Source organism: Anolis sagrei, chromosome 2, assembly GCF_037176765.1.
Source record: "Anolis sagrei isolate rAnoSag1 chromosome 2, rAnoSag1.mat, whole genome shotgun sequence".
In the NCBI taxonomy this organism is placed as follows: Eukaryota; Metazoa; Chordata; class Lepidosauria; order Squamata; family Dactyloidae; genus Anolis; species Anolis sagrei.
This window is the reverse complement of record NC_090022.1, coordinates 57,748,153-57,761,694: the sequence shown is the minus strand read 5'-3', so window position 1 is coordinate 57,761,694 and position 13,542 is coordinate 57,748,153. Positions and strand designations below refer to the sequence as shown.

The following is a 13,542-nucleotide window of genomic DNA, read 5'->3' as shown; positions in this document are numbered from 1 at the left end:
ATCTTATTGTTTTTCTTCATTGTGTGAGGTTGTGTCTTTTTTTTAAGCAAACGCCAAGAGATTATGGCTTCTGCTAGAGCGTTCACACTCTGTGACTCACGGTGAGATCACAGTCATGCAGTTTTAAAACTCCTCCGTTTGTTTACCTGACAAGTGCCAACACAGTTTCGGAGGACTCTGATGGAGAGGGTGCCATGACAACGAGTGGTTCCCCTAACAACACGAGTTCCCACAGCATCTGGATGTGGAAGAACACGGGCAGGAAACATCTGAAACAGATTTACAAGCACAGTATTTTTAACAAAAATGTTGCCTGGTACAAGTAAATGAAAGGAAGAGTGAATAAAAAGAAAATGTGCAACTGAGAATGTGACCTTGAGTCATAACATCCTATGAATCTAAGACATGCAAGATCATTGAGCCTTCTTGAAGGGGACAAATACAGGGATAGCAAAGTTGTGGAGATAAAGTGTCAGCACAACTGGAAACAGAGGGCACATAATGACCAGCTCCAGCTTTAGTCAGGCCACAGAGAGGCAGTGGCCACAGACAGAATTACTTCATTGTGCAGCAGCTACTACAAGGAAATACCATGTGGGATGACTCAGGGGTTATGAACTAGAAGCAAGGGAGTGAGGAAACACCCTGTAGCCTTCACATTCTTTCTCCTTGCACTCTATTTAGAATCTCCTCGCAAGATAACAATATGTTCCACATTGAGGCAGCAAGGGAGAAGTTGTAAAGGTGCTTGTTTTCCAATTAGTTGCTCAAGCCAGCTTTGAACTGCCTCTAGGCATCTCTTTGCCTTCTTATCTTACTCAACCTCTCTCCTGAGTAACAACAGTTTTTCTTACAATTCTACTATGAACACACACACCATCCTGTAACTTCCACAGGAGCAATGGATTATCAGCAAAGAGGTCTCTTATGCTCAACCTGTTTGCTAGTATATAAATTTAAGTCCTTCACTCCTACAGTTCTCATAGAATGGGATGTATCAGTACCAGGACTTAAGAATATTGAGCCACTGCATCTTTCATGTTTTTACCTGAAGAGATCCACTTCATGGACAGTAGGCAAAGAAATTGAGATTTGCGTGTCTTCCTAAAAAGACAAAAGGATTTGATCAGAGTACCACCAGACAGTGGGAAAAGGCTGGTTGTACCAGAAGTGGAAAGATGGTAGAATGGTACATCTCTGATCATTCTGTAGTAGATTACCAAAGGTTTCAACTGCTTAACAACAAAATAGGTGTTTCTCTCACAAAGATACGAGTATTTATTATTTTATTTATTATTTGCATTTATTGACCGCCCCTCTCAGCCCGAGGGGCTGAAACGAGTCTTGATAACGAGGGGTGTTTTCTTACATGGGCAAACTATTTGTATGGAACGAACTCAGTTCTGGTCCTCAAAATCACTTTCTGGGCTTAAGGTTCTTTAATTTATCTTACACCAGGGTGTAAAGGTAAAGGTTGAGTCTGACTATGAGGGTGGTGCTCATCTCCATTTCTAAGACGAAGAGCCAGCATTGTCCGTAGATGCCTCATAGGACATGTGGCCAGCATGACTGCATGGAGCGCAGTTACCTTCCTGCTGAAGTGGTACCTATTGATCTACTCACATTTGCATGTGTTTGAACTGCTAGGCTGGCAGAAGCTAGGGCTAACAACAGGAACTCACTCTGTCCCACAGATTTGAACTGTCGACCTTCTGGTCAGAACGTTCTGCAGCTTAACGGCTTAACTAGCTGTGCCACTGCACCAGGATGTAGCTGACAAATATGGGGATTTTGGTGGGTTTTTTAAAATAAAAAGGAGCATCTCACAAGTCCAAAGTTTGTTCCCTCTGACCCCAGCATGCAGTGTGGCAGCAGTTCCTAAACTTTTCTGTATTATGAACCTAGTCGAAATAACTTGTGTTGCTGCACACCACCAAGACTTAAGTCAAGATTTAAAATGCTCAAATGTAACATATACTTATTTAAAATTGAGCTGAAATTGTATTCTGAGTTTTGACTATCTTTTTGGTTGCTATGCCTATTTTTAAGTACCAAATCCATTTGAAAAATGTAGTCCAAGGATGCCATTACAGAAGGCATTAATATGTTCACAGCCCTCTTCAATCGTTCCAGAAAACTTGTAAATAAGCCCCCAAATTAGGAAGGGACTGTTCCTTGAACTGTAATTTCAGAGCACCATCCACAGATATTTCCATGAGATTGTATAGCTTTGCTACTATGAGCTACTCTTGTTCATAAACATTAGCAGAAATGGATCTTAAATTCAGTTTTTGCTTACATCAGGAACAGCAAAACATTCACATAAAGTATGCTGCAAATATTTCAAATGTTGTGTGTTAAGTGATACATCCTTCTTAGACAACTCTGTCAATAGAATCAAGAACATTAGTATCTCACAGTTTCTGTTTGATAGGCAATGATGCCAGAATTCCAACTTTTTTCATTATTGCTTCGAACTTGTCTTTAGCTTAAAAGCTGTAACTTTTTCTCCTTGAAGATTTAAATTGAGGATATTTAAATGGGTAAAGATACCTGACATCTATGTTAATTTTACTAACCAGGAAAAACCTGTGTAACTGTTGAGGTAAAAACTGCTGATGCATGAGGAATAATCTTATCTCGTCTCTAAAATTCCTCCAAATGAGACAAAACTTTTCCTTGTGAAAAAGCAAATGATGTTCACTGTGCACAACTTTCCAAAGCTAATAAAAATCTTGAATTCAGAGATTTGCTTTTTATAAAATTGCCAATTTTGATTGATTCATTTAAGGTTTCTGTTTTTCTGATATTTTCTAGGCAACAGAAGCTTCCCTAGCTAAGCAGGAATGGTACCAAGTCATTGATGATATGATTACCTTAATCCATGCTACAAGCCCAATAAGCTTTCCAAAGATAACTTATGCCCTATCAGTGCTAATTCCAATGCCTTTCTACAAATCCATGTCATGAGATATTATAAACATGTTAAAATACTTCTTCAGCTGTAGTGAGATTAACACTAGGTCTTCAAAAATATGACTCTGGTGCTCAGTCTAACATGGCACAACGAAGTCACTTTGTTTTGTTATGTCTGTGCATTCATCCATTTGCAAGGCAAAATAAGGGGGAGGGGAAGAGCACAAATTCATTTACAAACTGCTCCTTGATTTTGGCCGACAGACCAGTATCAATCAACTTCTTAACTGTATATCAAATGACAAAGGTCTTGAAGAAAGGTCCTTGGGAGTTTTCATGTTGATCAATGCAAAAACTTTGATTTTTGCAGCAGGCAATATAGGTTCTTCAGCTATAATGCTCAGTTTTCACTTTTTGCTATTAATCAAGTAACTACAAATGAGGCAAACTGCATTTAAAATTTTACAGCCAGCGAAAGTCCTTTTACCATTTTTCTTGCTTTTCTGAAGCGCCTGCTCCTTATTTTTGAAAAAAAAGCTAGCATAATCAACAAACAAGAGAGGTTACATTCCAGTAAGAGCTAGCAGGACATATGATTACCATCCCTGTACTAAACCTATGGCACAGAACTATAGTTGGGGACACTTACTAAACCTGACCACTGAGAATAATATTTTCTTGGCTCTGTATTGGGGTGCGCAACTGTGAAGGTGCAGGGATAATTTCCTATTTTCACTGGGAGTAGAGTCTGAAAAAGGCCTGGAGGCCACAGAAATAGCCTTCATGAACTTCTTTGCAGCTGTAGTCTCTCCATGACAGAACAGAATTGTTTTTTGCTCAGGATTAATAATAAGGACTTTATTTTTATATCCCACCACCATCTCTCCGAAGGGACTCGAGGCGGCTTACAGATGGCACAACGTGCCTAAAAACAAACATAAAAATGAAGCACAATAGAAAATACAATAAAATAAAACACAAACACATATATAAACATCAACTCAGATTCAATAAAACTGAAATCATCAGTCTATTGTCGAAGGCTTTCATGGCCGGCATCACTGGGTTGTTGTAAGTTTTTCGGGTTGTATGGCCACATGTTCCAGAAGAATTCTCTCCTGACGTCAGGAGAGAATGCTTATGGAACATGGCCATACAACACGAAAAACTTACAACAACCCTGAAATCATCAGGATTCTAACATAACGTTAGTGCTTGCTGAAACTTACTCTTGAGAATATGCTGACAAAATTTTCCACTGTACAGTTATAATAATAATGATAATAATAATAAATCTTTATTTGTAACCCACCACCATCTCCCCAAAGGGACTCCGGCGGCTCACAGAAGCACTCCGAGTGCCACATGCAGACAACTGTATAATATAAACAATGACAACAGTATAATCAACAGCGCATAAAAATCTCAATGACGAAATTATAAAAATATGAAAATTACAAAATTCCTATTTCTCATTTTACATTTCTTTACCTGCAGTTCTATTCCTATATTATAAAATATAGTGTACATTCTTTCATATTTGTGAAATTGAAATCTGAAAGTTGGCCCTTTGTTTTGAATGAGTTATTAAGTGGCTGGTGAATTACCTGGTATGTGGATTGTAGTACTTCAGTTGTTCCAGGCTTGTCATGACAAGTAGGAATCCGCATCTTCAGAAAAAGATACCATAGGTTTTAGATTGCAAGTTGTAGTGCTAAAATTAATACCAACTTATAAATTAGAGGTGTTCATTTCTTCTGAAAGGAATACTTCAGCAGCTTTACATTTGTACAAATATACTGCAGCTAATGGCTGTTCCTTAAAACCAATGTTTTTTTTTAAAAAAAGAATGCTACTGAAATAACTTTTAAAAACACAAAAACCACACATCCCTAACCAGAGTTTGGATAGGTTACTTTCTGGCAGATACTGGCTATGGATGCTGGGAGTTCTAGTGAAAACGGGGGAGTTTTAAAGGTCTGTTTCTTACTATGCCATCTATTTAGAGAAAAAGATTGGCTCCTAAATAAATGCTAATTTTTTTTACCTGGAGGCACTGTACTAGGGAAAATCTTAGCACATGATCCAGTTAATGTTAAGCACTCTTCAGTGTTACAGATCTCATCAGAATAGTATAAAGCATGTATAATTTAATAAACTAAAAATGCCCACCACTGAATAGTCTTATACAGTCTATAAAAGGAAAAATATGGTACTTTTAGCTGGGAAGTGTATAAAAAAAATATCTTAGTCTTTTGTATTTTTTCACTTCTCTTAAGAACTACTTGCTTTTCCACCTACTGTTGGTCTTGCAAGCTATGAGACCATGCTTCTATTTTTTTCATATTTACATACAAATGCAATGTAACCAAAGCATGTGACTAGATTCAAACAAACAAGAAAAGCACTGATGTAAAATTACCTTCATTACAATTCCCATAATAGGCAAATGTAGGGTTTTCCCTGGGACTGGTGGTGGCCATCGATCAATATCATTGCAAGCTGAAAATGGACAGTAATTTTAGAAAATCATTATAAGTTATCAAATACATCCAACATCATTTACCAGGTCACTTCCTATTCTTTAAAAAAGGCTTCCATTGGGGCTACAACTTCCCAGAAGCATGAAAACACGGCAGAGTTTCCCCCATACTCTCAAGAGAGGATTATGCGAGATGTGAAGAACCTGGCCAGCCAAAAAAAACTGCTCAGGGACTGCATATAGACTGCATAGTTCTCACTCCACCACAAATCAATGGCCTTTCAATGGAGCAGTGCTATTTTCTGTCATTGCATCTCAAAACAATGCTGAAATTGCATTAACACTGCACCTACTTAAGTCCAATATGAATAAACAAAACAGAAAGATGCCACATTTATACATCTCTGAATACAGGAGGCCTAAATGTGAGCACATATGACTCGGGTACATGTCTGAAACAGTTACTAGGTAAAGTTCAGAAAACTTCTACAGTTGCTAAATCTTTGGGACCCTAACACTGAGATAAGGGGTCAGGGCCCAGTTTTAGAATCAGTGGCTTAGTCCAGTATTTCTAAACATTTTTACTCTCAAGGGACCCTTGCAATAATTTGCAGATCCCAGGAAACCACTGTAGCTCTACATCTGGAGTTGGGAAAAAATACTTTTAGTCACAATCTCTGTGGAACCATTAGTAATCTCTGGTGGAACTTGGTTATAAAACTCTAGATTAGACAGTAAAAGTCATCAACCAGTAAAATCAACTCTGTTTCAATTTCACAACCAGGCCTGAAATTCAACTGGGTGTAATTAATCAGTATCACCAACATTTGAGAGGTCACACATATTCGACAGCTCATTCCAGAATGGTAAATTTGACACTAGGTACATTTATCAAAAGCCGCAGACTCCAAGTTGGGTTTCTTCAACAAAACCCTTACCACAACTTCCTTCAAAATGTGCAGTGGCCTCTTCCTCCATGAAAGAAGCAATGACCACATCAAAAGACCAAATTTTCAGGCTGATTTCAACAGACAAGATGTACAACTTTCTAAAAATTAAGTGGTGTATCTCAACCCTTCAAGTCCTTTGTCCATGACTTCGGTGTATGAAACACAAAAAGTATTGGGGTGTTGTATGGTTTCCAGGCTGTTTGGTTATGTTCTAGCAGCATTTTCTCCTCATGTTTCGCCTTCATCTGTGGATGGCATCTTCAGAGGATCTTCTGAAGAAGCCAGCCAGAGATGCAGAGGAAACGTCAGAGGAAAATGCTGCTAGAAAATGGCCATACAGCCCGGAAACCACACAACACCCCAGTGATTTCAACCATGAAAGCCTTGGACAATACAAAACATATTCTTAACAACAGTACTTCTTGGGTTGACACCCCCCCCCCCCCCCCGTATGCCAGGGACCAGTAGCATATATCTGCCTCTTAGCAACCGATGACTCATGGCCTGGCATGAGTCCAGGGATCACCATTTTGCACAGCAGTCCTTATCTCAACTATATGGTGTACCAGACCTTTTCCTTTGGCTTTGTAAAAACAATGGCATCCAAGTCAGCAGAGATACAAGTCACATTGTCTGCCAAATATTAACATCAATCATAGTAAGCCTTTGAAACCCCAAGCTGTTGTATTCCATGGCCTACACCCTAGAGTTTTAACAACCTGAGCAAACTCTGCAGTGAAATGGTGAAAAAAAAAACATAGACAGGAATCATAGGGTTGAAGGTTTAGTTCAACCTTTGCCATGCAAGCACATAGTCAAGGTATGCCTGAGAGACACAGACATCCAACTTCTGATTAAAGATCTCCAAAGCAGAATCCACCATTCTTTAAGGCAATATATTCCAACATGGAACAGCAGTTTGTCCTAACATTGAGGTGGCATCTCTTTTTTTTGCAATTTGAATCCATTAGTTTGTATTCTAGTCTCCAAAGAAACTGTAAACAAGCTTGCTCCATCTTCAAGATGGCATTCCTTCTAGAAATGGCTATCTTATCACTCCTGTCTTTTTTCTTCAAGTTCAATATTCACAATTCCATGAGGCATTCCTTAAAAGACAAGGTTTTTACACATTTAATCATTTTAGTCACCCTTGTTCCAGCTTGTCAATCTCCTTTTTGAATTGTGGTGCCCAAAACCGGACACAGGACAGGCAGTCCTTGTGTTACAAATATCCGACTTACAAATGACTCATAGTTAAGAAAAAGGTTGAGAAAACAGGAAGTGAGGGAAATCTACCTCTAGGAAGGGAAATTCACTCCTGAAAGAGTTTTCACAGTTATCTACACTAAAGATTTATTCAATCCTTATTTCCACAATAAGTCAGATTTTTCAAAATCCAATTTTCACAGGGACAGAAAGTGAGGTGAAACCTCCTGTACAGGGGCAGAGACAGCCAAACAAACACCACAGGGCTTTAACCTTTCCCTATGCTATCCAAAGCTAATGCATCTATGTATGTGTGTGTGTGTGGCTGGAGTTATACTTTAAAAATGTACCTATTCCAACTTACATATAAATTCAACTTAAGAACAAACTTACAGAACCTATCTTGGGGACTGCCTGTATTCGGTATAATGTCTGACCAAAGAAGAATAGAGTGGGACTTTGGCTTCCCTCAATCTCGACACTATACTCCTATTGATGCAGCATGGAATCGCCTTTGGCATTTTTAGCTGCCTCATTACACTGTTCACTCATGTTCAGCTCGGTCTACTAAAATTCCAAGATCCCTTTCACATGTACCATTGCCAAATCAAATGTGACTTATATTTGTGAATTTTATCATTCCCGCCTAAGTATAATATCCCACATTTCATCTTTGTTGAAACTTAGTTGGTTAGTTTTTCCAAGTTCTTCAATCTATTAAGGTCATTTTGAATTGTGAATACTAAACTCTATAGAATATTATCTATCCCCCCCCCTAATTTGGTATAATCTTCAAATTTAATATTCCATTGTCCAAGTCATTAATACAGAGCCCCCGGTGGTGCAATGGGTTAAACCCTTGTGCCGGCAGGACGGCTGACAGAAAGGTCGGCGGTTTGAAAGGTCGGTGGTTTGAATCCAGGGAGCGAGGTGAGCTCCCATCTTTCAGTCCCAGCTTCTCACGCTGGGGCAAGAGAGAAGCCTCCCACAGGGTGGTAAATCATCTGGGCATTCCCTGGGCAACGTCTTTGAAGATGGCCAATTCTCTCACACCAGAAGTGACTTGCACTTTCTCAAGTTGCGCTTGGTACACAAAAAAGTCATTAATACAACCAAAAAGGGCCCTCTGGCATCCCACTAGCCCAGTAGTTCTCAACCTGTGGGTCCCCAGATGTTTTGGCCTTCAACTCCCAGAAATCCTAACAACTGGTAAACTGGCTGGGATTTCTGGGGGTTGTAGGACAAAACATGTGGGGACCCACAGGTTGAGAACCACTGCTAGCCATTTCTCTCCAAGATTAAGAGGAACCACTAGTGAGTACTCTTTGGGGTTGATCCTTCAATAAAAGATTTCCCTCTCTCTCACCATCATTACCACAGATTAAAACCACAAATGAATATTACTTAGAGCTACCACTATCCACTTGACTGTACCACACATTTTTCTGAAGCTGATAAACTGAGTACCTATACACAAGCATTCTGAAACCTATCAATTTTATCTGATGTACCTTTCTGTAACCCAAATATACTTCTATTTTACTAGAATTGTCCAAATATTCAATTTGCATTAATTTGCATATTTCAATACATATGGCTCATTAGTATTACCAACCTGCTTCCAAGTAAGGATCATTCTTGTCAAAGTATTCAGGTGCAATTTGTCCAAGCACAGTGTGAAAAAAGTGGATATAAGGCAGCTTGCTGATCAGGACCAAGGACTAGAACAAAATAAAATTATTCATGTTTAGCTTTTGTCGAAACCGCCATTAGTATTCAGAGTAAGTGTTATTTATTCATCAGTCTCTTTGCTAAATACATTCACACATGCAAACATATATTTATACTTTCAGTATTCTGATATTTTTTAATCCCTTATAGAAAAAGTATTGTTTGTAGTGTACACTAATACATCTGTTGGATGAATTAGATGCTGCATGTATCTGCCTGCAAAAAAACCTGACTTATCTGGAGTACAAGATAAGGAGCACAGGAGGTCACTTTCCTACTCACGGTATTCCAAATACCCTGTATGCTGCTGTATCGATAAGAGTTAAACACAATATTGTAGAATAATCACACTATTCTATTTTATTTGATTACTTTTTTCCAAGATTGTTTAATAATTTCTATTCACTCAATATAAGCACTTTATTTTAAGTACCACCATGACTTTTCCCTGAATGTCATGTCTTAAGCACAGATTGCAATTCTGAGGACAAAAAGGTTGGATTGCATATTTTGTACAACTTTGAGACACTTTCTGGCTAAGATTAGGGAAGGGAAAATGTTTTAAATAAACAAAAAACATCAGCAATTGTGTGCAATCGTGTACCATGATCTTATTGGTTTTAGCCGAAGAATTAAAAGCCGAACACTACAGGATATTCAATCCTTCATTTTCAGCATATTCTGTGGAATATATTCTATTGATTTCAATCAAAATAATGTCTGTAGTAAATGCATTTAAAATAGCAACCATAAACACTCTTCCTAAAAATAAAATTACCTTCTGGAAGTAGCCTCTCTTCAATGTCTTGTCTTGAACTTGTCTGAAATACACATAGCCATAAAAATATGCTGGATCCCTCTGAAAAGAAATATCAAAGTATTTCATTATGCGTCATAATTTTAGGCACACCTGAAGTGCAGAGAACAACATATTTCATCCTTTTTTGTGTGTCAGGAGCGACTTGAGAAAGTGTGAATAGCTTCTGGTGTGAGAGAATTGGCCATCTGCAAGGACGTTGCCCAGAGGACGCGCAGATGTTTTACCATCCTATGGGAGGCTTCTCTCATGTCCCCGCATGAGAAGCTGGAGCTGACAGATGAGAGTTCACCCTGCAGTCCTGCCAGAACAAGGGTTTAACCTATTGCGCCATCGGGGGCTCCATATTTCAACCTAAGTGAGGCCTTCATAATATTCCATGAGATTATCACTTCAGTGTATTTACAATTTCAGTTAATATTGCCTATGTCACTTTGAACTATATAAGAACTTCCTCCAAAGTTCCACGCAACCCAAATAGCCACTGCACTAAATAAATAATATGGAAAGATAGATGTTATATCTTAGGATCCAACATTTCTGAAATTATAAGAAACTAACAGTTGTCATACTATATTTTACAAACTCTGTGGTTCCGAGAAAGTATGATACAGAATGCCCTCAACAATGCTCAGGAGTTTCATTGACAGTAAACAAAGAAAGAGATATATAATTAGAGAAATGGTTCTCAACCTGTGGGTCCCCACGTGTTTTGGCCTACAACTCCCAGAAATCCTAGCCAGTTTACCAGCTGTTAGGATTTCTGGGAGTTGAAGACCAAAACATCTGGGGACCCACAGGTTGAGAACCACTGGATTAGAGGAATTAAGAATACTACTGAGCATAGCAACATTCAGATCAGCTTCTGAAAGAATGGATAAAATGTGGAGAGGAGTTTAGAAGTTGCCGTTTAGCATCTACATTCCAGTACAAAGGATAATTAGCATGCTAAACATTAGAATGTTTTGCTAGTTTTGTCACACAACATAAACCAATGTTGGAGATCTGCTGAGAGATGCCTTTGGAGAACAAGCTTTAAAATGAACTTGGTAATTTCATTATGAAATGATTGTCATTGCCTCCTTAACATTAAAAAAAATGCCCTGTTTGCCAAGAGAAAAGGGTCTACTTTCCAACCTTCAGGTAAATGGGTAGTTCTCTGTCAAACTGGTCCAGCAGACAATGCCACGAAAGCTTTCTGTTAGATGACTGTCGGAATCTAAAACAAAACTGTGTGTCTCCAAGGCAACCTGGGCCAAGAAGGAAAGAAAGGAAAACAGCAAGTACTATACTGAGTTGGAAATACATTGAAAGTACATATTAGCTATAGCATTCCTAAGAGATACTTATCTGACCTTACCAAAAAAGAAAAAATACCTATAGAAACCCAACTTGCTGAGGCACACTGTAGGAGGCCACTGGTTTATGTTGGACAAGCATTACCAAATACAATGGTTAGTGCAAATATCACCCTCTTCCATCCTGGCAGGAGAAAAAAAAACCTTGCCAGTTCACAAGTACAGCAGGCCTTCAGCGTCCGCTGGACTGTGGTTCAAGGACTCCCACGAATACCAAGATCTATGAATGCTCAAGACCTATTGTATATTGCCTTATATAAATGAGATAAAATAGGAAAAGCCATGCTTTATGATCAGGTTATTCCAGGGCATCATTAAGTTATCTTTCAAGTTGACAAATGTATCATTCAGACCACTTCTACACACTGTGGGGCACATGAAGATGCATCTCTCAAATGTTCTCAGAGAAAGAATGCAGAATCATACATGACATCTGAAGTAAAGTACTGCAATTTAAAATTTTAATAAGTATGTTCCCACTGTAGCACAGTTATCATCAATGGAAGGTCTGAAAAGAGCAGGCTCTTCATAGGGATGATTCTTCACACTTTTTTTCGTATACGTTGATGTTATTCATCATCATCACAACCACAATTCACCACTTTGTTGTGAATACAATGTGAATTAAAAAAACAACACGTGGCCTGTGTTCTACTACATTGCTAACTCAAAGAAAACTTAGCCTCTGGCATTCCAGAGAGGAGTATAAAGACATTGGAAAAGTTGAAAGCCACTGTGATTTTATTTAGCATTTTAATCCAAAGTCCAATTAATAAAACATTAACTTTATTTGAGGTACAGTAGCCTTCTTGTATCTCCTTATTTTTGTGCAGTGTGGTACTTGCTAATACTTTTACCTAGGCCCCACCCTGAAGCCCTAGCTCCATCCCTAGATCCCTAAGTCAGTGGTTCTCAACCTGTGGCTCCCCAGATGTTTTGGCCTTCAACTCCCAGAAATCCTAACAGCTGGTAAACTGGCTGGGATTTCTGGAAGTTGTAGGCCAAAACACCTGGGGACTCAAAGGTTGAGAACCACTGCCCTAAGTGATCACATCCTAAGCAGTTGAAATCATAAAATGTTGTCTGAGGATACACTGAGAGGACAGAAAGATAGAACTGCTCAAAACGGAAGCAGGAAAATCTGGCTTGCATAACGTTCCCCACTTGGATGAGCCCACAGCACTCAATGGTTCACCAAACACCCTGAAAAGGTTGTTCACAGGATGCACAGAATTAGTGAGAAATTGAAGTCTTCTTCTAGTTTTCATGTCAGGACTTAGGGGTTGTTTTTAAATGAACAGGAGAGAAAAAAGTAGAATCAACTATTACATGCTGTTTTGTTTGTCACTGCCACTCAAACACAGCACTGCTTCTCATGCAGACCACAAAATGGAAAAGGTCCCTAGAACCCTGCAGCTACCTTTTTAAAAAAAACCTGGAAAAGATATCTCATGTCTTCTAAGACGCACAGGAATACTTCTATTGTATTTCTCCGAAGCTGTGCCAAGACTGGGTGGGTTTCATTCAAAAACTGATGTTACTTCTGGAAACTTGTAGTTTGTTTCTTTAAGCCTCCCTGGCCTAAAACTCATGATCATCTGAAAACCAGGCAAACTTGCTGCTCCTAACCCCTCCTAAAGGTTGTAAGAAGCCTTTAAAAGTGAAAAAATATTGTACGGAGGTGTATCCGGCTCAGTGCACATCTCTTTGCATGGTAGGTTGCAGAATATGCTTATTTAAAATGCGTTTTTATAAAAATAGAGTTGATACATACACAACAGAATTCAGGCCATCATTTTACATCAACATCAATTTTATATATGTTTTCATCAATTAAAAGTATAGATACTACTTTTTAAAATGAAATAGTTAGGGGAAAGAATTTTGAGTGTCACTAAGAAAGCCTGACTTCTGCAGACCTGGGGTACAGTGGGATCATATCACCAGAAAATAGATCATGCAAATAATTTCAGTCACCATGTATAATTAAATGTTGCTACTGGTGGAACAAATAAAGTGTATTTTCCACATTAAATTGTGAAACACTGATCCAAACAAATAGTTTCTGACAATTAGACTACG

The 13,542-nt window shown here is 38.6% G+C and overlaps 1 protein-coding gene across 1 annotated transcript in view; it reads right to left on the bottom strand.

Annotated features, from left to right (window-relative positions):
* DENND6A (DENN domain containing 6A) overlaps positions 1 to 13,542 on the bottom strand; it is a 36,398-nt gene that overhangs the window by 15,043 nt on the left and 7,813 nt on the right. The window contains exons 4-10 of the mRNA XM_060766145.2: positions 11,240 to 11,352; positions 10,064 to 10,144; positions 9,170 to 9,275; positions 5,339 to 5,418; positions 4,524 to 4,586; positions 1,049 to 1,104; positions 147 to 269 (exon numbers count right to left, since the gene is read on the bottom strand). Of these exons, the coding sequence (XP_060622128.2) occupies positions 147 to 269; positions 1,049 to 1,104; positions 4,524 to 4,586; positions 5,339 to 5,418; positions 9,170 to 9,275; positions 10,064 to 10,144; positions 11,240 to 11,352 (622 nt within the window). The remainder of the gene's footprint in view (positions 1 to 146; positions 270 to 1,048; positions 1,105 to 4,523; positions 4,587 to 5,338; positions 5,419 to 9,169; positions 9,276 to 10,063; positions 10,145 to 11,239; positions 11,353 to 13,542) is intronic.